We start from the raw sequence: 24,519 nt of genomic DNA on the forward strand, positions 1-24,519 counted from the left end.
ACTCTTTTCAACATACAGGTGGAATAAAAGGAGGGGGGGCATCATTATCCCCACAGGATCTGAACTAGATGTGAAACTGGTGAACAGCCCCATGTCTGCTCGCATACTTAGTCTCTGCAAACCAGACCCACTTTTTCTCTTTGCAACAAGCATTTGGGATGTTTGATTCGTGCACTCTACTACATCATCATGTACTAATGCCTGAGCTTTCTACATAGCATGAGTACAAAACGAAAGTGCACACTTTACACTGATACCTCATTATACTAGATAACTACCAATACTACGGCCACAGTTTTAGCAAACGATAGCTTTCAAATTCACTAAGCCACACTCGTCCCTGGTTGGGTGGCCTTCCAGAAAGGCAGATTGTGAAGCCACTTTCTAGTAATTGATAGGGTCACATCCCACCCCTCCCCCCATTCCCCGAAACGAAAAACAAAGTTAGCGTCACTGTGATTCTCTTCATCACTACGCTGTCATGATTACTCTGAAGTGTAACCGCATGAAGTCTTCAGTTTTCTTCTTTTCTTTTTTTTTTCTTTTTTTTTTGGGGGGGGGGTTTCTAGTTCTGTGACAGTGTGTCTCCTTTTTCTACTCAACACATGCATGATCTGAGTTGACTTTCATGACATCGGTCGGATAAGGATGGAGTGGAGAGTGTGGGGTTAAGTTTTAGGTCAAAGGATGCTCCGAGGAAGCTATGGAAGGGAGTGTCTCCCTAAAATAGGATGGGGGGGGGGGGGGGGTCATCACTTTCTAACATTAAAATGACAAGCTGTGTTACATCAAGATATATCACTGATGATGGAGATAGAGACATTTCTCTTCTCTTATTTTTTCCGCCCACTCTTGTGCACTTTCATCATTTCTTCTTTTCCGTCTTTTCCTATTCTACATATTTTGCATTTCTTCCCTTATTCTTTTGTTTGTCCTTTTTGTTCCTTTTCACAGGGAAACTCAATGGCTCCCATGGCCATTATCTTATCAACTTGCATTATTGTCTTGTACCAACCATAACACAATAAAACAAATTTGATTTGCTGGTTGCTATTATTATTATCACCTCCTTGCTTTGTTATTTTAGCTTCCACTTACTTTGCTTCACCCCTCCCAGTTTTACGTGGTGCATATTTTCATCATCTTCCTTGTGTACATTATTAATGGTCCCATCACATCACTATCTCTTTGCCACCTTCCGTATGATGAGTCAAAATTCCGTTCACGTGTTGGAAATGCAGGGAGCAATTTGCACAACAGACTGTGATGCCTCAGAGTCCAAACCAGAGGGATATCTATTTCAATTCAGGCACCATGCTCGCAGCAGATGTAACCTGGGAGCACATTACTGTTTGGCAGCAAAAACATCCCGTTACGTTGGGGGGGGGGGGGAATCTTAGGGTAGATACATTGTGTGATTTTTTTTCCCCTTCCTTATGCCATTCTGGCTTTGAGTCATACCATTTCCTGAAAGTCAGACAGGACCATGTCAATGTAATCAAACTTGCTCAGGGAGTGACGACTCTCATATGTCAGTACTTCTAAAAATGTTCGCTGAATGCTCTGTACACTAACACTGAATGCCAGGGCCATCTTGTCTGTTGGGTTTTGTGGCTGTTATTTTCACTGTGGTCTTATTGCAAAGGATTATTATAAGTATTGTGTTTTAGAGCATTAAAGATTCAAACACAGCTTGGCTACAATGTACATATTTTTGTGATCAATCTATTTCATCCAAATGTTATCAATTGCAACTTTTATAGAATGCCAATAGAACTAGAAGGGGAGGGGTTCTCTTACTGACATCTGTACAAGCATTGAAAGAATGTGTGTTAGTTGAGATAGAGGAAGGAAAAAGGCAAAAGCAGAACCATTGCATTGAGATTGAAAGCCAGAGCTGGTGTGATCCACGAAACAGATTGTGATCGAGCGTTGGTCTACCCCGCTTCCCGGGAACCACGACGTGAAAACTCACCAACGGCAGAGACTGGGTTGGAAGCGCGGGACTGCACGGTGATGCTTGCCATCTTGGAGATGTCAGTTCCAGTCCGGTGGACCTGGACCTCAATGTACGGCTGGTTCTCATCAACCTTGTACTCAGGCTCAGCGAAGTAGAATGAGGGAACTGTGCACATATGGATGGACAAAGGAAAAAATATTCATTAATGACAATGACAAGTATTTGATTAAGTTTCTTGCTTTTAATTAATTGGATTTTGCTTTTCTTTTTCATGCATATTTCATACATGGCACTAGCAGTGATTGAGGCAGCTACCAGTATTATTTCTTTATATACATTTATCATCAGTTTACCTGAATTTAGGTAATGAAATACAAAAATTAACACAAATCATCAATCAAACATAGATATATGCACATAAGTATATATATATATATTCACTCAGAAACACAAACATGCATAAATACGTACAGGTATAATTGTATATATATACCGATATGTTTCAATTGCCCTAGTGTGATATACATTTCAATATGCCAGTGAATGTCTCGTCTGAACTCATGTAGTGATGTAAAGTTGGAAGCTCCAAAAGATGCGCTCTACCTGTTTTATCTCTATGTAAGGATGCACCACAATGAAAACATTTGGGAGACAAATAGCTAAGTCCCACAACAGACTGAGCACTGTTTTGTTTTCCCCTTTTGCTCCACGATAAACATTTACATCCAGACTAATCCGCACAAGGTCACACCCTTTCACGGGAGATGGACTTAACAGGGGATGTTTCTGGGCCGCGATGATCGGAAGCGAGCCAGAAGACTTAGCATCCTAGTGGATCCATGGTCGGCCAAGCAAGTAAATCCACCATTGTCTTGGCGCGCCAGTTCTGTGTCTAGCCTCGACGCCTAAATGAACTCTGTGCAACCCTTAATGGATTCCCTTTTTTTTTTCTATTACAGATTTGTTTACCTTTTCACTCTTTCTATGAAGAGAAAATAAAAAACTACTGCTATCTAAAACTGGAAGGAATTCTTTGGATGTTGTGCAAAAGGGTGATGCATCGCCATGAATCACCATGAATCATCGAGAGGAATTCATAAAGACAAACAAGGAACACCTACGGAACCTCTCACAACATTCATTATCTCTGATAAAATGGGGAAGGAAGGAAATAACAAAAGAATGTGTGGTTACTCAGATGCTAGTTTGGGGTAGATGATTCCAAAGTTTACACCAAATGCTTCTGCCACTTAAGTTTCCAATCTACTGTATGTCTTGGTCACATCTTGGCCAGGAATCAGAGCTGACAGGTTCTGAGTGGACAGGAGAAATACATTTTGTATTATCACTTTTTGTTTGCTTGTTTTTTTGTTTTTTTCCTTCTGATAATCTTGATCTCATGCCTCCTTTGGCAGATCACAGGCAAGAATTTGTGTTAATGAATTCATTTCCGACATGGACATTATCTACCCTTTCCTCATTAGCAGAGTGGTTTTACGTATGTACCCGTTTTTGTTTTTTGCCTTGTATATTTGTGGGAAAGCAGTTCTTAGAGGGCTCTTGGAAACCTCGTTTGATCAAGGGGAGGATATGGTTAGCGTCACAGTCAAAAGAGATTAATCGGCGGCATGTCCTTAAATAATCATCATTTCCCTAGCGTACAAATCATTTCCCTCGACATTGAAGTTAATGCCACAACTCATTAATCAAAGTCCCGCTCCATATGACTACATTTTTCTGGTTTTTTTTTCCTTTCTCATCTGTACACAGCTTACATATTTTGTTAGTTGCATACAAAGTGAAGAATTTTTCTATCCTTCTTTACCTTCATTTCTGCAAATTTATGAGTACATAATGTGCCTGTTTCTTTCTATATCATTTTGATGAATGAGGCTTTCATAGACTTTCATATGCGGTTCATTGCAAGTCATTTAAACAGGACTGTGAATCAAACATTTGCATATCAAATGTCGTGACTTTCTTTCGAATGTCGTGACTTTCTTTCGGGACAAAACAAAAACTATTAGCGAGGAACAACAATGTCCCCATTATCTGATAATCCTTGACTTTATACTAACCCCACCACCCCCCCCCCCAAAAAATAAGGCTATGTCTCACTGCATCAATTGCGAGACGTGCAAATATATCACGCATTCGTCATTCCAATAAATGAACAAAGGAGAAGAATAAAAAAGGGGATATAGGAGATCAGATATGTGGAATGAGAAATGATTCACTACATATTGATTTAGCCTTGATAGTATTCACAAACTCTAGCCATATTATATTTCATTCCTTTCTGGGGATTTGTTTGTTGTTGGGTCTTTTTCTTTTCCACACGGAAAGGAAGAGCCACAGGCATCTGAATACTGGACTCAACAGGTGCATCACTCCCTTGCGTCTTGTAAATCAGACGGCTTTTCGTCTCCCGATACAACAAAAGCTCCCGCTGGAGGATCCTGAGAGATATTTCATTCAACCTCCAGGGATAGACAAGGAGACTAGCTGTGCCAGGCCAGGTTCGTCCTCCGATGGCAACAAGGCGTGGTGGATTCATGAAGGGCTTCTACTACTGGCTTTAAATTTCTATCGCTCTGTGTGTGTGTGCGCTTGTGTGCGATCCTACGAGAACTTGTAGATGTTTGGCTTTTTCTCGATTCAAACTTCTCAAGATTCGAAACTAACAGGGGTACTTCTTCTCCCTACGCTTTTACTGCTTTATTTTTAAGAAGAAAGACAGAGAAACAGAGCAGAAATGAATAAATTTGCAACATTTTATGATTTGAAATCCCCACGTTTATCATGTTTGCAATGTTACATTGAAATTTTTCTTCCTTTACTTTTCTTTTTAAAATACAATAACAAACACATCTCCCTTTCCTTGAGAATTATATAAGGTATGTTTACCGCAAAATTGCATTCAATGACATTTCGGCTGCTTGCAAAAGGGGTTCAACCGGAATAGTAGCAGACACTAGGAAGGAATTTGCTGCGGGTTTGGGGTGCTTTCTTTTTTTTTATAAAGGTGATTTTTACTAACAATTGAATCTCTAATTCTGTCCTTCCTAGTCAATCCAATCCATCTACGACAATGGTTCCACCCACGGGATGTTTCTTAAATCGCAAAGAGAAAAAACTCGATAAGCGATTCATTCCTTCTCTTTCTTCATTTTTTTTTCTAGAGCGAGGGTATCCTTGAGACAGTTTCAGTAGTGTTAGTCAGACTTATCTTACCTCCATTGCAAGACTTTCAAAGACCAAACTGCACAATGACTTGGGTTGAATCCTTGACTGATTCAATCACAGCAGTCTCGGGGAGAGAACTTTATGAAACTTATTTTTGTATTGTTTGTTTATCATGTGGTGCAGAGCTTTCTAATGAAGGCGGGTATATATCTACAGCGTACAGATCTTTGGGAATTGGAACATGAATAGATTTTAGGAACTCTGTTCATTACTCATCTTGTCAATGTCTTTTGCCAGCAAATGACACATTTGCCTGAAAGTTATGAAAATTAATTCCGGATTCACCTAGAGACAGATCTTGAGCAAATTTTGTGACTTGCTTCCACGGCAATGACAAAGGACAAATCTTTTCCTCTGCATGTCCAAGAATTTAGAGTTAAACTGAGAGAATTTTAACTATGGCTTTACCTCTGTGTGATAGAATGACCTCCAGTAACTGATTCAAAGTGGAATCAGACATTCCCCCCCCCCCATTTATATAGAAAGTGATAATGTGGCAAATGTGAAAGCTTCCTGTGCTTGTGTAAATGTTTTATTCCTGAATGTATTAACTGCTTCATACTTTGACAGGCTTTCATTAATAAATCAAAAATTCTTTGTATCCCTCTTGAGAGCTTGGATTGTGTCCTTGTACTCAAGTTTTCTCTGATCAGACTTCCTACTCTCCGTGGGGGCATAATTGAACTCGACTTTGCTCAACTTTGTTGACTGGCTTTTTGTCTCTTGAAGGAAGAAAACAAAAATCAGGCTTGAAACTTCCTCATAAGGAGATTTGCTCACTTACAGTTATGGTCAAAACAGCTGATTTGTGAATGAAGATGTAATGATTGATATGCGGGTAACTTTGACCACTTTTTTCTTCTGTTCTGATTCTTGAGTTTTTCATTTAAAGGCCATGTTCACCCAAACATATGTCTGGGTTCAGTAAATGCAGCAAAAGCAGTAGAATGTACAAAATTGGACAATCCTTTCAAAAGTTGTGAATTTCTTAACTTAAGTTTTAGTGCCACCTTCACTGGATGAGAAGACATGTGACACCACTGCAGGGCAACGATATTATGAAGAAGATATACAGAGGTTTCCACAATTTTTTTTCTTTTTTTGAAATGAAAAGTACAAATTTCCTAAATTTTTTCCTGACACATGTTAAGGGTAATATTGTTCCCCATGATTGCTAAGACAGGTAAGTCAAGTGCACTTTCATTTTGCTAGAAATATGAAAATATGTCGAACTCTTTTTGTTTTCTTGATATTGTCGTCCTGCAGTGATGTCACAAATTCTAATTTTGCTTCTCAATGCAAAATCCACCTGCTGCTGGGAAATCTCTGGGACAGTAGGAGAGTCGATCTGTCCTGAAAAGCAGTACTTTGGGTGAACTTTGCACGAGAGGAATATTCAGCAGATTTGAACTGTGGCTTTCTGCACCTAGAAACCCTTACTTTTGATGGTCTTTGCAACTGTGACCAACTGAATATGGCAGGGATGGGGTCAGGTTCACTAGCAGCACGTGAGCATGCGAGCCAAGTGGGAAATCCCTGCCTAAGGAGTGACATAAGGGGGAGGGATATATGTTGAAAGAAGCCAAAGTTGAATGAGAGGGCCCAAATTAGATAGAGGCAACCTAATTTGAGCAATTTGTAAGCACCTGGCGGGGTGATGTGTAGCAGGGCAGTTTGTATTTACGCACAGGCTTTGGCTAGAGGAGGTGCTGCTTTTGAGAGAAGTTGGGATTTTAGAATTAAGCGTTGGAATGAAATTATTGACTGATCTGTTCAACAGATGCACAAAGTTGCCAGTTGAGAGATGGCATAATCAAAAATGGGGGAATTGATGAGAACATTGAACCTGAACTGCTAGTAATTTGGCAAACAGAAAGTACCAGTATGCAAAAAGGATTATAACAATGGCCAGCTCTTGGGGAACAGTGAATGAACATATAATGTGCTTTTGAGATTTTGTGAACATTGAACCTATAAAATACTGTTTTGAATTGATTCTGGAACACATGGAATCAAGAATTTTAACCAGTCAGAATGAAGCAATTATGATCCATGCACTCTTTCATTATCAATGTCTTATCATCACTCTAAAACAAGAAATCCATTGTAAATTAACCCACTGCAGACTAGTCCCAAGTATTCTGGGGTGTTAAGGAAAATCACACCATTTCAATGTTTAGAAAAGATCGCATGGCATTGAGACAACGTGAAGAAGAAATGATGGAGTGACTATAATGAAAGACAGAGCCTTTTATTAAGATCTTAACATCAAAAGCTGTCTCGAAAAGATCTTCTCTTCCAAACTAGATTGGAAGACAGGGCAAATTACTCATCGGATTGTCAACGCAAGGAAGAGTCACATCTCCTTTTAAAAAAAAAGAAAAAAAGAAAAAAAGAGAGACAGAAAGTTGAACTTGCTAATTTCCGCCGCAGACATGGGTGTATTTGTTACTGTCAATTTCAGTTCCATCGCCATAGCGATGTCAAGACTTGGCTGTCAAGACTAGGAAGGAAAGATGCTTTTGAATTTTGAAAAAGCTGATAAGAAGTTGAGGGGGGGGGAGGATTATTGGAAGATGCATAGCTTGGATGAGGAAACGTACCATCATGCCCTAGGGGCAAAGATGTTATGCAGCTCAAAACTCAGAGTAAAGGCAGACTATTTTTGACTCCGGCTTTCAAAGTGAGTTATCTTTCTAATTCCTATCTCTGGGCTTAAAAAAAAAAGGAAAAAACTTGTCAACTCCCACACTTTCTTTTTTCTGTTTTGTTTTTTGGTGTGGTATTATTTTTCAAAGATTCACACGGAAGGATGAAAAGTGAACCTCGTCCCCCCCATGCAAGATGCATCCCCCCCCCCCCGAAAAAAAAAGAGACAAACAAAATCACAAGGTTGTCTCAGTTACATTCGAAAACATTTCGTGCACCATTCTTTTCCATCATATCACTACCAAAATAATGCCATTTCACAGCAATTAGCATCGTAACAAACTGCTCCAAGTCCCTCTTGTTTAATGACACCATAATAATGATTTCTTTTCTATGTAAAATAGAAAATGAAAAAAAGTTAGCTTTGTAAATGTTAAATGAAATTAAGGCCTAAGTTTCTCAATGCAAGGAAGGCCATGGGGTACATGTATTATCTGTATATTTCGGCAATGACAATGAATTCACTTTTGCTATTTCTGTTATATTTTCTCTCATATTTTCCTGTCAAAATTTCATTTCTATTTCAGTAAAAGTACTTTAACTTTGAGGGGAATGAAAAAAAAAATCCCTCCCCTTCTTGTCAATCGCTCACTCATTAACTTTTCGCTGTTTAAGTACTTTTACCTTGAATTGGAGCACCTAATTTACAAAGGGAAGTGTACAAGGATAACGGGTCCCAAATATGATCACTGGAAAATATGCCTCCCATTTCTTGCATTTGTGACTTTTAAACGGTGACTGTTGCCCCCCTTCACTCGACACAATCCGCAAGGTGTATTATTCATTCAGCCTTCGACTTGAGTGCAACTTGGGGGCAGGGGGCTGAATAGGACAAGCAAATGTAACAGCTCCGACAAGTTGACTCTCTCTACTGTGTTGAGACACTCGGGCTTGCATGTTTCATGGTGGGAGTTAAGGGGGAAAACCGAGGCTTCAATAGAAATTTACCCACACAGATTACTATGCCTGGGTCTATTTGACAAATACGCTGGAAGCCTTATTTTCCTGCCTTTTGTCTTTCTACACAAGCATCAAAATGTGGGACTCCTTAAGATGGTCTTAAGAATCTTATATGCTGTCCTAAAGTCTTTGTTCTCATTAAAAAAAAATGAAAGACTCGTTTCTATAACGTTTGCTGATATCACAATACCTGATAATATCAATGAAAAGGAGATTCTAATATCATAGTTGGGTACGGCTCTATGAGAAATGCAACTGAAATACTTCTGACAAAAGGGACTATGCGTAATGCTTGTGTTTGGTAGTTTTGTGATGATAATGTGGCAAAGATAAGATGCAAGAAGTTAGGTGGGGTGGGGTTAAACGTCTTTTTTGTGCTCCTTTACTTTTTGCTTGCTATGCCTTCAAGGTATGAAATCATAAAAGCACCAGGAATGGTGAAAAAAAAAACGAAAAAAAAAAAAAAACTTGACAATAAACCAGGGGTGGTTTGGGGGTGAAGCAACAAAAATCTAGTGTCAGGGGATCGGGCAGTGGGGTGTTGTTTTATTGTTTAACGGAGTTAAATACAAGATTCCTGGAACAGTTCAGTCATAAAAACATAAACTTTGTATCTATAATCAATCATTTCTTCTTCTTCTTTTTTTTTTTTTTTTTCGGGGGGGGGGGGGTGGGTGAATGAACCTTACTGGTTTTTATCATGACCTCTCTTCTTGTTTTGCAGAACTACCGGATTTTGATATCATAAGAATGAAGTCAGCAATTTTCTTTTTCCCCATATTTTGCCATAAAGCGTGGAGATGGGGTGAGAATGAGGTAAGGGGAGCTTGTCAATAACTCTTATGTTTACTGTCACTGGAGTTTAAAAACATGACTCATCCAATGATCAGACTGGCTGTGGTTGGTTAAAGTAATGTCAATGTTTGATAGCCTACCTGGTGTTTAGTAGGATGGGAAATCGAAGGAGGCCCATGTTCACACACCACACAGAAGCTGTGGGTGGGCGGGTGGTAAACCTGTCTGTGAATACTCGTCCAGTTCCAACTATATTCCACTACACCAGAGCATTAATTCTCTAGAAATTAATGACAAAATTTGTCTTGCTTCACTAGTTTCCTCTCTTTTTTCTGACTTTTTTAAAACATTCTATTTCTGTGGACATCACATGTGAGATCGTGTGGATCTATTTATAAATGATTCATATAAAGCAATATAGTGCAGAAAACTGCAAATATCGCAACCAGAATTGATTGACTTTACCGAACTGCCCTTGAATGAGGTGATTAAGTTAATATTTGCCCGTTTTCAGGGTTGTTAGTTACATTTACTGCTGTGCCTTCCAGGTGGGCCAACATTTGCTGATCATCGATTTGTTCAACGCAAGTTTCAAGCGAGACCAATTCATACCAGTAATACATGTCAGGGCTACCATGTCCGTGAAAACAAGGCAACAAAATATGGCACTTACTGAGGTGTATAGTTGTGGTTTTGCCAGAGGAGGTAAGAACTACATATGAACTGCTACGCTACACTTTACGCAAAATTTCCTTTTGTACACAGAGCATAGTCATCCATGGGAGGACATGTGTGAATGGAAATGATGTTTGTGGGTCAAAAGCCAAAAAATTAGTTATGACCTTCGTTCCCAAAAGAGAGAAATGTAACAAAATTTCCCACAGCTCAGCTATCAAGCTCTTCAATATGCAAATCTCAACTTTGGCAGCAGTAGATATTGAGATTCCCTTCCCGTAGTGGTACGACGTTGTAGCCAAAATGACTTATGCATGTCAATTTTTTTTTTTTTTTTTTGGGGGGGGGAGGAAGGGAGTAGTATTCCTATTTCTAGACAAATCTAAAAAAAATGATTTAAAGAGGAAATCTTTTGAGTACTCTGAGCAAAAAGCCTCAAGTCTAGTCGAATCATGGCTGTAGAAAAACATAATATGTGCATATGATCAGTCACTCAACTTGCACTGAAAGGGAGGTGATCTCTAATAAAGAATTGCAGAGAGATTTTCTCCATATTTGATGGTTTCCCCAATAATAACACTCCTTGGTGTGTGCGTGGCAATGAAATGTATACTTGCCATTAGGCAGGTGTAACAATGGCTCCCTGACACTACATCTGACATGGTCACTTTGGAACTGGATTAGCCGACAAAAGTGTTCCCCTCGCCTTTGTTACCGAGCTCCCCAATTTTAGAAACACTTTTCCTTGAGTCGAGAGCATGTGCAATTGTAGCCTAAGGCAAGAAACTTTTGTTTTCATTTTTTTTCTCATACTCTCCTCTTATTGAACCTAAATGAACTTCTTTCATGCAGTCTTAAAAATTACAGCTAAGGTATACAATCATATCTGTAATGTCTTTAGGAATTTTATGTATGAAGTAGGTGAATCATTAGTAGTGTAATAAAAAATCCACTTTATTACCTTTTTTTTTTGGGGGGGGGGGCATGTGGGCAAAGAGGTTTGATGAATATGGTAGAGTATCAAGTATAATTTATTGTTCATCACTGTTTCAAGTTTCTGGTACAAAAACATTAAAAACAAGACATTATTGGAAGAAATTTGAAAGAAGATAATGAAACATGTGTACAGAGAATGCAATTTCATTCAAGATTGTCCATCTTACTTTAGCTCAAGTCCTTTCCTTCATTTACACATTCTTAATTGACCCACTTGCTTTTTATTGTTTTGTTTTTGCTTCCTTTTTTTGTGTGTCTATCACCATAATGCCTTGATCTGTTTTTGGAAACCCACACTTAGTAAGATTGAGAGACTGGGTAAACACAAAGCGAGGAATGTGCTTCCACATTTCCCAAGTTCTGGGTACAAAATATAGCCTCAAACAATCCTTGTTCCTTTTCCTGGACTTACAGAGGTAATTATCCCTTTTTCGTGAACAGTTTTGGAAAGATGTATTTTTCTTGAGAAGGTGCAAGTGATTTTTCTGCCCCCATCTTTTTCTTCATTTTAAAAATGAAATTGTACTTTGAGGAACTGGGAGTTGCCTGCCAAGTGTTAGGGAAAGTCAGCGTAATTATTGATATCCTGTCGCTGCGGTTACAAAGTTTTTATTATGCCAATCCCCACCATGTCTTTCAAGAGACCAGTTGCCACTGCACAGCCAATGACACAACTGCACATTTTCTTTTGTCACTTTACTTTTCTTTCCAGTCGTTGTCGCTGTTGTTTGACTGTTCATGTCACTGTGAATGTGCTCGCGGTGTCACCCTTACCGCAGTAAGTACGTGCCGGTCTCTCGGACCCTGGGGGTAATCTGGGCATGTGGACGTGTGTGTGTGGTGTGTGTGTGTGGTGTGTGTGTGTGTGTGTGGTGTGTGATGTGAGTGTATTTGTGTGTGTGTTGATGGGGGTGGGGTGAGATGTTGCATGGGAAAGAAAACTGCTCATAATGCACTGTGGTGGACTAAAGCTGGGTGTGGATTCATCACCACACAGTCAGCAACTTCAAATGGCAAATTGTGACAAAGAACACACACTTTCTATTGATCGTGGCAAGAGATTCACTGTAGTTCATCAAATTTTCTGTGTTCCTCTAGATTACATTCTGGAACTTACAAAGTTATCTGGTGTGGTTAAACATCACAGAATGATTGACCTCTTTAGTAGTTTCCTTTTCATTCACAAAACGTCATATTTACTCTATTATTCTTAGTGTTAATCTTTTTATTAATCATTTACAAAGCCAAACTGGTCCTGATATAAACTGAATCGAAGTTAAATCTGCTCCTACAACGTAGCTTGATGATCTCAGTTTAGATCCATAGACTTTTTGTGTCTGTGATATTGCAGGGTGAACTATTATTTGCATATGGAGGTGAATTTCCAATGTGCACATTTATCTATTTGACATGACTGCATAATTATGTCCATAATATATGATTCCATTTTACAATATGTGAATATGATATGTTTGTATATTCCGTTTGGCATGGTTTCCAATCATGCAGGTGTTGTGACCTTTTTTTCCTCCTTTCTCTGTGCAAAATTTGAGACAAATAAAGCAAACTATGTAAGAGAAGACGCTGGATCCTTGAAAAAGACATCACTGAAAACAAAATCTTACCGTCATCGGTATCCCCGGTGATGACCACGTTGATGGAGGATGGTGAGCCGATGCGGCCACCCATGGGGTTGCTCAGCTTAACCTGGAAGCTCTCGTCATCCTCGTACAGGGAGTCGTCGATGATGAGGATGCGGCAGTAGGCCAGGTCCTCGCCCTTGTCGAAGCGCACAAAGTTGTCGGGGTCGTCCTCCAGGCGGCTGATGTAGTCGGAGAAGGAGAGCACGGGGGATGGGTCGGAACCGGTGGCGGTGTCTGGTGGAGAGAAGAAATCCATCGGGCGGAATTAACTCAACTGTTTCATACTTCCCAGTAGTCCTCTTCAAAGCCCTGTCTTTCCATCAGCTACAGGTACACATAATGCCCCTCCCTCATTTCTCTCTTTTTCAGAATTTCAATCAAAAGGAAAAAGAAATGTGTAGCTGACAGTTTGCATTAAAGTGGCTGCAGGAATTGATCTTCCAATTAAGTTTGTACCTCAAAGGAACACAAGAGGTAATACACTAAAGACATCCCTCTACTTTCCTTAAGTTGCATGTTTATAATGTTCTGCCTTTTGTTGATACTCCCTTTGTTCCCTTATTGTAGAAAGTAAAATTTTCCATGTATTGTAGAAAAGCCATACAATGTTTCTCTCATCTTTGGAAAAAAAAAACTGGTTTCAATACGATTCAGTGTCACCATAGCAGTGCCTTCCAAGTGCCTACTAACAAACTTGATAGGCTTAACTGAAGGAAAAAGTTATCAAAAATTTGCTTGCAGTGTTTCCCCTGTTATATTTGCTACATACCTCTTTATTTTTGTCTCAAATCAGCAAAAGGGCCAAAGAACTCTTATTAACTTCACCTCCCAGTGCAAACATTGTACCACAACAAAAGGGGTCTTAAATCAATCACCCATCTAGTGAATTAATTGGCCCTTTTCAGGAGGGAACCCTACAAAAGGGGGGCTTGACTTATGGGGCACCCTGCGTAAATAAAACACCTATTATTGCGGGATCATTCGTAATCAATACGGATGATGGCTGGGAGCAAGGGGGCCATACTCTAGCAGACGGTCATCTGCCCGTTAAGGGTTTGCCCTTTGTGGCCCAGAGACAACACTATTCAGGAGTGATTTGGAGCGTGTATGAGGAGTTAAATGGGGGATATTGACCCATTTGGGGGAACAGTAGTGAGCCGCTTGACTAATTCTGCATGGATGGGGGAGCCCTTCCTTATCATTTCTATTAAAGAGGATGAACAAGGTGTCTTAAGACTCAATAGGAGGAACAGCAGGGGGGCCCCAAATACCAGTGGCTAGACCAGCACACACAGTACCAGTCACTTAAAAGTTGCACGAAATTGGGGAGAAAAGGGGTTAATGAAGGGAAGAGGAAGAGGGCAGTTATGTCACACCCTGATAAATGTTTTAAATGCTGCTTTCACCACGCTCTATTGCAAGCAATCGAAATAATGACAAAATAAAAGGGAAACAATGCCCTCGCTTGGCTGGTCAGTGCCATTGTCTTCGAGCAGCAGACATGGGGGAGCAAAACTGGGTCCCTTCATCCAAATATTTCATTCCTAAGCCCGTTCCCCTTCAATAGTGGTGACCAGTGTGATGGTAGTGAGATATATGTTTTATCACTAGGAATAGGTGAGTGACATGGTAGCTATCCTCCATGCAGATTTTGTCCCAATACAATAACCCAGGCCATGATGGGATTAGGCCCAAAGCTGATTCTGCAGCTGTAAAAAAGCCAAAGAGCTTCTCTTTGTCCCTTTAAGAGCCTCTCCAAAAACTGCTAAAACTCGCCTGCAGCCTCAGGATCCCCTTCCCTTATAAAACCTAATTGAAATCAAAGCATGCGAACTTTCTGAGCTACAGAGCGGAAAAAAGGGGGGATGTGGATCCTTATAGCTTTGGACACAATCTATTTTAATACAAACACAGTAACAAATCATTATCAACCTCCTACATTTCTTATTCCACATCGTAGAACATCTATATGCCTGATTCACACCCATAATCTTTCATTCCTGGCTCATGTCAGATCAAACATGGAATCTCAAGTGGCACTTAGCCATGAACAGGCCATGAAGAATATGTTATAACACTGTCCTTGCTGAATCCCTCACCCCTCACATCCTCCCCCTCCCCCAACCCCCATTCTTCCCCCAAGAAAAATTACCTGAGCACTTGCTCAACGCCATTGGTTTTCTTTATGAAATGCTGCCCTAACTTACCTATTTCACCTACTATATGAACTCAGGGCTGATTGCAATACAAGTCTATAGGTACAATATAGAAATAAAGCATTATCAACACGGACTTCGGACACAAAGTCATCAGACCAGTAACCAGTGAGGTGGAAAATTCTTAGCATTCCTGGGATATGCGTCCTTCCCGCCCCTTTTTCAGTCCCTTTCTTTCTTTCTTTCTTTTTTTTCTTCTTCAGAATCTACTACGTTACTCTCCATGCAAAGTCTTTTATGAAGAGTATGATCAGGGAGGTGTAAGTGTCTTTACTGTGTGACCATCCAAGTATTGAATCACCTTTGAAGCCCCAAATGATTTGCCCTCCATCATCAAGCCTTGTGCTTTAGACCTGATGAGATGGCTACTTATCAGGACATATTCTCTGTAGAAAGACACACAAAGTGGTCCTCCTTTTAACAATCCAGGAAACTAATTCAAATCAAAACAGGGAATGCCTAACAGTGGTAGAACATCAATTCGATATTGAAGAATTTAAATACTTTTAGGTACTAGTTATAGAAATTACGACAGTGTACATCTGGAATGAGACTTTGGTATTTTCATTTTGCATCAATACCTGGCAAAATTGTCAGATGTACAATGTGTCTGACGAGAGAGAGCTGCTAGCTGCCATCTTCAAGACTTCCATAAGAAGCCCAAGACACCACTCTGAGAAGCCATATACCACATCATTGTTATCTCTCAACAACCCTCAAACAACCCTCCAACATCCACCCCAACCCCCTTCCTTCCGCACTTCCATTGAAGGAAACTCCTTTTTCACATTGGGCTGCGGTTTTTCTGGTTGTGGTTGTTTGTTTTCGTTGGGAAGGTGTTTGTGCTGTCCATTTGTTTACTTTCTATTTTGGATGACTCCTACTCCCTCCTCCCCCACCATCCCCCCCCCCCCCCCCATCCCTCCCATCTGCAGTACCTGGCATTGTGGAGCAGATAGCCATGAGTTCCTGGGAGAGATCGCCAGTTCGCCTGATGGGCACGAGGAACTCGCCAATGTCCTCTTCGATCTCGTAGTTGTCCGGCAGATCGATGAACACTGATGATTCTGCGAAGAGAGAGAGAACAAGAGTGGATGAGGACGTGAGCGGAAAAATTTATTGACACTCAATCACGTTCCATTTCTGAAAAGTGACGTAAAATATAAATTTCAAACGTTACACAATGTGAAATACAAATAACACACAAATAAAATATGTCATGGCGCCTTTTTTGTTGTTGAGAAGAACTTGGATGGTTTGGAAGTTAAAGGTAAGGAATGCACATAATGATTTGAATTATTAACCTCAGCATCCGTAACTATTTTCCGGAAATACGGTACTACCATGGTACTCATCATCATTCAGAGTTCAGAATGGGGGAAAATGACATTCATTTCATGTAATGCTCAAAAATGTTTGGGCAGCAAAGTTGTGACAGCGCAATTTTGAAACTCGTCTGCAATAACCCACATTGGCTTGCTCGTGCATACTTATGATTTTTGTTTTGATAGTAATAGCAACATACAATTATTCAAATTCAAAGCACTGTATCCCTGGCAGTAGTCTAGCAACAATAATGGGGCAAATGCACTGGCTAGTCTCCATTCTCTGTTGAAATGTGTCACTTACTTGTCTGCTTCTGTTGTTATGAACTATGAACATGAAAATGAGTCTGGTGCACAAGCCTAGCACATTGTCCAAAAGTGTGGGTCATATCGGGGTCATGGGCAATTGGTTCATTCAGGTGCATCGGCTTGTGAAGGTGTAATAAAGGTGTAATAAGCTCGTTTGGAAAAAAAAATGATCACTATCTTTTTATCGCTTGTTTGTTAGTTAATCTGCTGATGGATGACAAACATATATATCACTCCCTCCCACATATTTTGTGCTTCTCCCCTTTTGTTAAAAACTTCACTCTTAAAGAAACATAGAATTTGTATTGTTCATGCAAAAATTAAACTCTCAATCTCTTTCATTTTGAGCTGAACATTTCACATAGTAGAATGACAGCATCAATGAATTGCCACCACAATATCACACCGACTGATAGTGCAACAAGCTATCTTGCTTAAATACACTTTTGGTGAGAAGAAACTACTGTAACTGTGAAAAATTATTTTCATTTGGCTTGCTTACAACAAAAACTTTTGGTATATGGATAAAAAAAAGTAAGTTTTAGCCTCTTGACAGAGTAAATTTCTACAAGGAGTATCTTTTTTCCTTGTGCATGTTTGGATAAAACACCCCCCTTGAATTGGCCGGACATACCAAATACATCAAAGAAGTATTCTCCCTTTAACTTGACTTTCATAAAAAAAAAAGATTATCATGCATCAAGTGAAAATAATATGATTTCTGTTGTTGATCTTCAAAAAGCCAACACCTTGCTAGCACATCATTTTCACTAGAAGATATTCTTCACCATCCCAAATGCAGTTGAAAAAATCCTTGATCTTGTATCAATTTTTGCACTTCTTTCAAAAGCAAGCCACCAGTGATTTATCCCCATGAAAAGTTGTGTCTTCTGACAACTACCCCCCCCCCCCATTCGCATTTCTTGACCCTTAACATGCCAGCCAGCTATCGACATCAATAGCTAATGTGTATGCATCAGCTATACCTGGTTATCAAAGTGTTAATAAGGGAATCTTGTTGGTTCACCTTGATCTACATACAGCTGTGGGCTCACTGAATTCAGACCTGACACTAATACTATCCTATATACCCCTATGTCGGATTAGGCTGGTGTTTCCAGGATAATTTCACAGATTTCCTGCACCCCCCTGCTGTTCTGAACAGGCCTATCCACAGGGCTATTTCACAACTTTATCTCAATGGACAGGTGTCACAAATATCACATTAGGCCGCCCTTGTTAAAGCAATTTTTTTTTTCACCCCCCAATAAGTCACAATCTTCTCTCCTTCCAGATTGAAATCGCCCTTCTAATACATCCTTCTCTCAGTGCACCCTTTCGGCAACTAAAACCCAATTTCTTTAGATACGATCTACTCACAGTAAAAAAAAAATGATCACATAGAAAATTTCATTTTCTATTTACTTTGTATGTTCTTGTGCTGATATTGGGTAGGTTAAGCTTGGTAACCCATAATTTAATTTAATCTTTAATTACTCCAGTTTAGTTCATTCTGCCTCACTCCATTTCACTACAATACCACTAACACTGTATTGCTCCCTCACATTCTCTTGACGTGTACATATCATAATGGGAATGAAAACAACAGATCTCAGAATTTTAATGGAATTATAATGGCTGCCTTCGTCAGTTTGGCCAAAAAATAACATGCAATTTCCAGAATCATACACACACATACAAACTTTATATTTGCACGGGTACAACCTGCTATTTAAATAGTTTTGCCATAATTATGATGTAGGAAAAAAAGTTCCAAATATCTAGAAATGGGATTCCCAGGTATAAATGCACATCAATACACAAAGCCAAGCCAAGGACCTCAAGAAATAAATTCCAACATCATCTTCACCACACACAATCATTCATCGAGGAGCACTTCCTGGAACCAAACCCCTCGCAAGATTCTTCTTCCACTCGCAAACTCCATCTGATTCTTTCAGCCCCTCCTACACACTCTCTCCCTACTCCTCCCCCCTCCCCCCATTTTTCTCCACTCCTCTAACCCTCCTTCAACCTCCATGCCCCCATATCCCCCCAAACTCCTAGAATGATCACCTCTTTGCTGACCAATTTGGGGTAATATGTGAACACAAACTGCACCTTGTTCAGGATCCAACAATTCAATCACTCTATAATCAATCAAGGAGGCATGCCAGAATGTTCCCTTTTTACCTCCCCAGCATACTTCTTTCTCCATTTTATTTCTATCTCCCCTCCTTCAAGACATGCTTCAAATGCCTGGCATCTCATTCCAAACTTGGGATGTAGAGCAGGAACGTGAAGAAGGAGATGGAGATACGAGAGAAACGGGTGTATCATGTTGTCGGAGGACTGAGGAGGAGATATATGGGACATGAAAATTTATAGAGAGCTTTGGCTGGGGGTGTATGATGCAGCCACGGAAGAGTAGCTCATGTTTCTAATGATTAAAATTGTCTCGATGACATGCACCAATCACACTGGAACTGAAATCCATCATCACCCCCATCACCACCTAAGCAATTTGCCTCCAGTACATCCTGGACATGGACATTTAACTATGAAAGATTACTGGAGCACCGTTGGAATAATTTTGATGCATATTACTCATTTCTGTCTCTTGTTGAAGTCTTTTCTCTTTGCTGAATGAACATACCATACACATACAAGATGAAAAATCACATGCCGTATCGAGCAAAAATTGAAATTAAAAAAAAAAGGACTTTGTCTTGGTCTGTAAAGACGCTACTCAAACTTCAAGTTTTGAAATGTTTGCATTCTTTTCATGGCTGCACACAGCCACTTATTTATGGAGGCTGTAAGTCTGACAAAAAGCTCCAAGCTCCAAATGAATGCAAAATCCCTCGCTATTATCTTTTCAAAGCCCCCTGTACCCCAAAGGCGGATCATCCAAGCACTCCCATCGAAACAAAACAGTCTCATTCTTATCTGCACCTAGCAGCTGAAAAACACTGCCAGAAATCCATGTTTTCAGTCAAAATTCTTTTGAGTGCACAGGAAACATATTTCAAAGGTGGCTACCTCTCTCATAAAATAAGCAGCCCCTTTCTCCTTTTTTTGGTCACATATGTCTTTTATACTCTTTTCTTTCAAAGAACAACAATAACAACAAAATCTTTCAGATTTCTGGAATGTCTGTTTTGTAATTTCTGACAATGCTTCCAAAGCTAATTTTATCACTCAACTGAGCTCCTCCACAAAAACCAAGCTCAATCCAATGATGTCGTACACAGCACATCTGCCCTCAACACAATCCATATCACCAAAGTCATTATGGCAATCACATCACCATAATTGCTATCACATTCATCATCAGCTACATTAAAATCACAACATCAATGCCATCACCACCACCACCACCACCATCACCATCATCATTGTCATCATCGTCATCATCGTCATCACCGTCATCATCACCATCATCATCATCATCATCATCATCATCATCATCATCATCATCATCATCATTACCATTTAAACCACATCACCATTTCTTCCACGGACATTCGATATCATCCACATCATCATTATCATTACCTCAACCATATTCATTGCAGTTTATTTTGCTTTTCTTAAAGAAAGTTTCTGATTCAGACCCTTCAAACCTGCCATCCATCTTCTCAGTTCTACTCTACTGCAACCTCCTTCTTCTCTTTTGCATCATCTACAAAAGTTAACCTAAAACCTCTGAGATGTTGCAATGTGATCACTCAATGTGAATATGAGTACCTAAGCTTATAAGCAATTGACAACTTTTTTTTAATCTATACCATGTATCTATCTATCCATGTATCTATCTATCTATCTATCTATCTATCTATCTATCTATCTACCTATCTATCTATCCATGAGTATCTATCTGTCTGTCTGTCTAGTGAGCTAGTCATGATTGAGCTACTTCATGAATGCTGTCTCCTCTCAAAGAGAGAATAATGTTTTAAATTCACCAGTTTCAACATCCCCCTGTGAGATCCAATCTTTCCTGTCCATGGACTCATGAACTCTTCTATAAAACAGCCCTTTTTCATGACTCTTTGTATCTAGAGGGTGAATTTTTTCGGGGGATACTGGTGATCACTCATGACGCCTGTTTTCAGCCTTTATTTGAAAATCTGACAAAGGGATTTTCTGTTTCTGATGCCACGAGAGCCAAATAAAATCAAGCATCAACTTCTCAAGAGACGGACTAAGAATTTCCCTAATACACAGAAGATTGAGCATATTCTCTTTTCCTCCATTGGTCTGGCCTGAAGAAGAGAAAAGTGCCCTCATTTACCTAATCTTTTATCCCCCATATAAAGCCTGACAAATCTTACCTAGACTAATCTGCAATGATGAGACAGTATATAAATCTTTTTGGCATCTTCAAGGCAGGATTATCCACTTTGTTTGAGAAAAGAAATGCTCAATTCATCTGTGCATGAAATGGACTCTGGGCTTTGTTATCAAACTCCCTAAGAAAATCAAAGACACACTGACACTTTATTCTCAAATTCAGATCCTGTCTTTCAATAGTTTCTAACAGAGGAATGAAAGATTTGAACTGCTCACAAAACTCTGGTAGAGTGTCTAACAATGTTAGTCTTTCTGAAAGCTTTAGCAGCAGTAGGCCTATATCTTCACTACCCCCAAGCAAACAACTGTCGCAGAAGCACATACATATGTAAATACCTGTGCAACAAACGCATCTAACTTCAGACAGCACTGTTTAAAACCATGCTTAAAACCATTTTAATCTTGTCTAGCAATTCCAACTTTGTGCTGACCCAGAACCAGTTTGCGGGCATAAATCAGCCTACTTAGGAGGAAAATTTGTGAGAGAAAAAAAAAATTGAAACACTCCAAATGCCCATTTCGGATTCTTCAGAATTGGTGATCAAAAGCCAAATGGGTATTGCCCTGTTCACAGGTTTCAGCCTTGTTAACACCGGTCCTAACAGTCATGAAAAAAGGAACAAACTATAGTTTTGTTTTGTTTTGTTTCGTTCTATCCCTCCCTCTGGTGCTGGCACACGAATACTTTGTCGCCGCCCTCAAGAGTCAATAGCTGGATTTCAGGAGTAGAATGTGTAATGGTAATGAGACTCCAGTGTTTGGACCAAAGGAATCAAGGGTTGTCACAAGAGAACTGGATATGATGATTGCTGTCTTTATTTCTCCCATTATGGACATAGATGACCCCCCCCCCCCCCCATCCCATCCCCCTCCCCCCTTTCCCAATTTTTCTGGCAATCTTGTTATAAATGTAGCACCTTCAGTGTGATGGTGTAAAGAGATTTAACGCTTTTTACAAAGCACCCCATTAAAGTCAGCGATGATTGTGATCGTAAAAAAAAAGAGCAGCCATGTTATTTGACCCAGCCCCTCCATATACAGGGTCAACGTCCTACCACACAAGACCTCAGCAAGACGCACACCACTTCAGCCCTGCAGACAAGGTCGTCTCCAATAGAGGGCGCACTGTGATCATCCTCACCACCTTCATCATTCCAATGAAAAACATCACTTGCAGAGTCAATTCAGAAAGTACAACTCATCACCATCACCATCACCATCATCATCATCACCATCATCATCATCATTGTCATCATGAGTAACATTAGGCCTACCATCTGCACCACCACTACAACCATCATCATCTCTATTTCTCTCAAATACCCTATCCCTCTTTGTCTCTCTTCTTCTGTCCCTCTGGCCGTGTATCATATCAAAGCCAAAATCTTGGAGAGACAGGGTCCAGAAAGATGGCTCTGTATCCCCCCATCCCCCCCCCCCTTTTCTGCTTCATTTTTTATCCAGTCTTTTGAGAGGGAATTTTGTGTATGACAGCACAAAAGAGTTTTGTTTTTTTTTGCAAATTTTCACAGCAAATCTCCGGCATTTTCAAGTTCAGCTTGGCAGGGTAATAAAATCAGTAATCAAATGGTAGCAGCATAGATAAATCCTACTCATGTCTATGAACAGTTTGCTGATTTTATTCTTCTGTCATATAAAACTTTGAAAAAAAAAATCCCAACTAGATGAGATCCCTGACAAATGCTTACCATCTTCAGGATCAAAGATGGTGACAAGGGCACGGTCGGGGTATTCCAGAGCTCCCATGACTGGGTCGTGGAGGATGATTTCGAAGGTCTCAGCCTGCTCGTATTCGTTGTCGCTGGTGATGCGCACGCGCCAGAAGCCCTCGGTCTGGCCAGGGTTGAACTGGACTTGTCGGGCAGACTTGCCGCGGAAGTCCTCGCCGGCCACGGCGGTGCCATCGGCAGTCTGGATTCCTGTGGACGGTGGGGGAGAAAACCGGAGGAAAGAGAAATTCTAACATGTTCTTTCCTCATTCTTCTCAGTCTACTCTTTAATGATAATTTCTCAGTTATTAATATTGTTTTCAAAGCTGATGCCTCACTCAATCATAATAAAGACATCTGTCATAGAATTCTGATTAAGCCATTTGCCAGTGATGCTGGCAATGCATATGATTAACACAAACAAACAAACAAACAAACAAACACAAATTTGTGTCTGTTTTTGCCCCCCCCCCCCCCAAAAAAAAAAAAAAAAAAATCAGATATAGTCAAAGCAACAGATTGGCAAGACTTCGAGCAAATTAGCATACACATTAAGAAAACTAGCGGCAATCATAAGGCCATCATGATCACATGATACCAATACTGCTTGCATATAAACCCATTTACAGCATAAAAAGACATGAATACAATTTTCCTTTACAGGTAGAATGCACAAAGTCAACTCCCTATAGCTAGAAGGATATATATAAAAACAAATAATCACAGACTGGTCTTTATCAGAGCCATGGAAATATTCTTAGAAGAAGGTGTGAAATTACTAACATTGTGTGTTTTCATGGAACTTTTCTCTTGATACCTTACTCTCATTTCACTACATTCACCTAATTCCATCATCCTTCTGCGGTACAAGCTGTTCTTAGAAAGAAGGATGCTTTTGTTTTCAAGTCAAGGGCACTATGTGACATCATTCCCTCCCAGAAAATTTCCTCCCCATCTCCCCCTCCCCCCTCCCCCAAGACCCAAAACAAACACTAAGTAGACCACAATTTCCACTGCCAGAAAAAGAAGCAGATCCCTGAGAAAGATACTCACCGACGAAAGAGGTCTCTCCAAGGTATCCGCGGCGGATGAGCTTGACATTCAGGTAGCGGTCGGTCTCGTTCACCTCGTAGTACTCCCTCTCCAGCGAGATCCAGGACCAGTTGAGACGGAATGGCTGGTTGGACAGAGCATTGCCACCTGCAAGAAGAACAACCAATCAGGTGTCATTACACAAATTAGTGGCTTCATATATTTTTTTTTTCTCTCTCTCTCTCTTGCCTCATGTAATATATTTCTCAGTGTGCAAATGCCAATGAAAGAAAAAAAAGAAGAAGTGCCGAGCCAGATACAAATGTGTCAAACAGTGAAGAACTGAAATTGTACATAAGAAATTACATTTACTATCAGCTGTAATTTATATTCAAGAAGACTAATGAAGGTGCATTCTTGTGGGCTTTTTTGAATGACTGAACATTCTACTCAGACAAAAAAGTAAAAATACATACTTCCATAAAATATCACTACAAATACCATTCAAGAAGCAATTAAGGTTGTAAAGAGAGATGAAATCAACATGCAAGTCACACCAGATGAGGT

General features: G+C 40.0%; 1 protein-coding gene across 1 annotated transcript in view; it reads right to left on the bottom strand.

The window, feature by feature from the left end:
- The window catches only part of LOC139731340 (extracellular matrix protein 3-like), a 52,945-nt gene extending 28,828 nt beyond the window's left edge, over positions 1-24,117 (bottom strand). The window contains exons 1-5 of the mRNA XM_071642231.1: positions 23,974-24,117; positions 22,900-23,130; positions 16,139-16,267; positions 12,967-13,218; positions 1,976-2,125 (exon numbers count right to left, since the gene is read on the bottom strand). Coding sequence (XP_071498332.1) covers positions 1,976-2,125; positions 12,967-13,218; positions 16,139-16,267; positions 22,900-22,957 — 589 coding nt within the window. The 5' untranslated portion in view covers positions 22,958-23,130; positions 23,974-24,117. The remainder of the gene's footprint in view (positions 1-1,975; positions 2,126-12,966; positions 13,219-16,138; positions 16,268-22,899; positions 23,131-23,973) is intronic.
- Positions 24,118-24,519: the final 402 nt, after the last annotated feature.

The sequence above is a fragment of the Diadema antillarum genome, unplaced genomic scaffold (assembly GCF_040938485.1).
Source record: "Diadema antillarum isolate AM-2024a unplaced genomic scaffold, OU_Dant_1.0 seq00000368_RagTag, whole genome shotgun sequence".
Taxonomy (NCBI): domain Eukaryota; kingdom Metazoa; phylum Echinodermata; class Echinoidea; order Diadematoida; family Diadematidae; genus Diadema; species Diadema antillarum.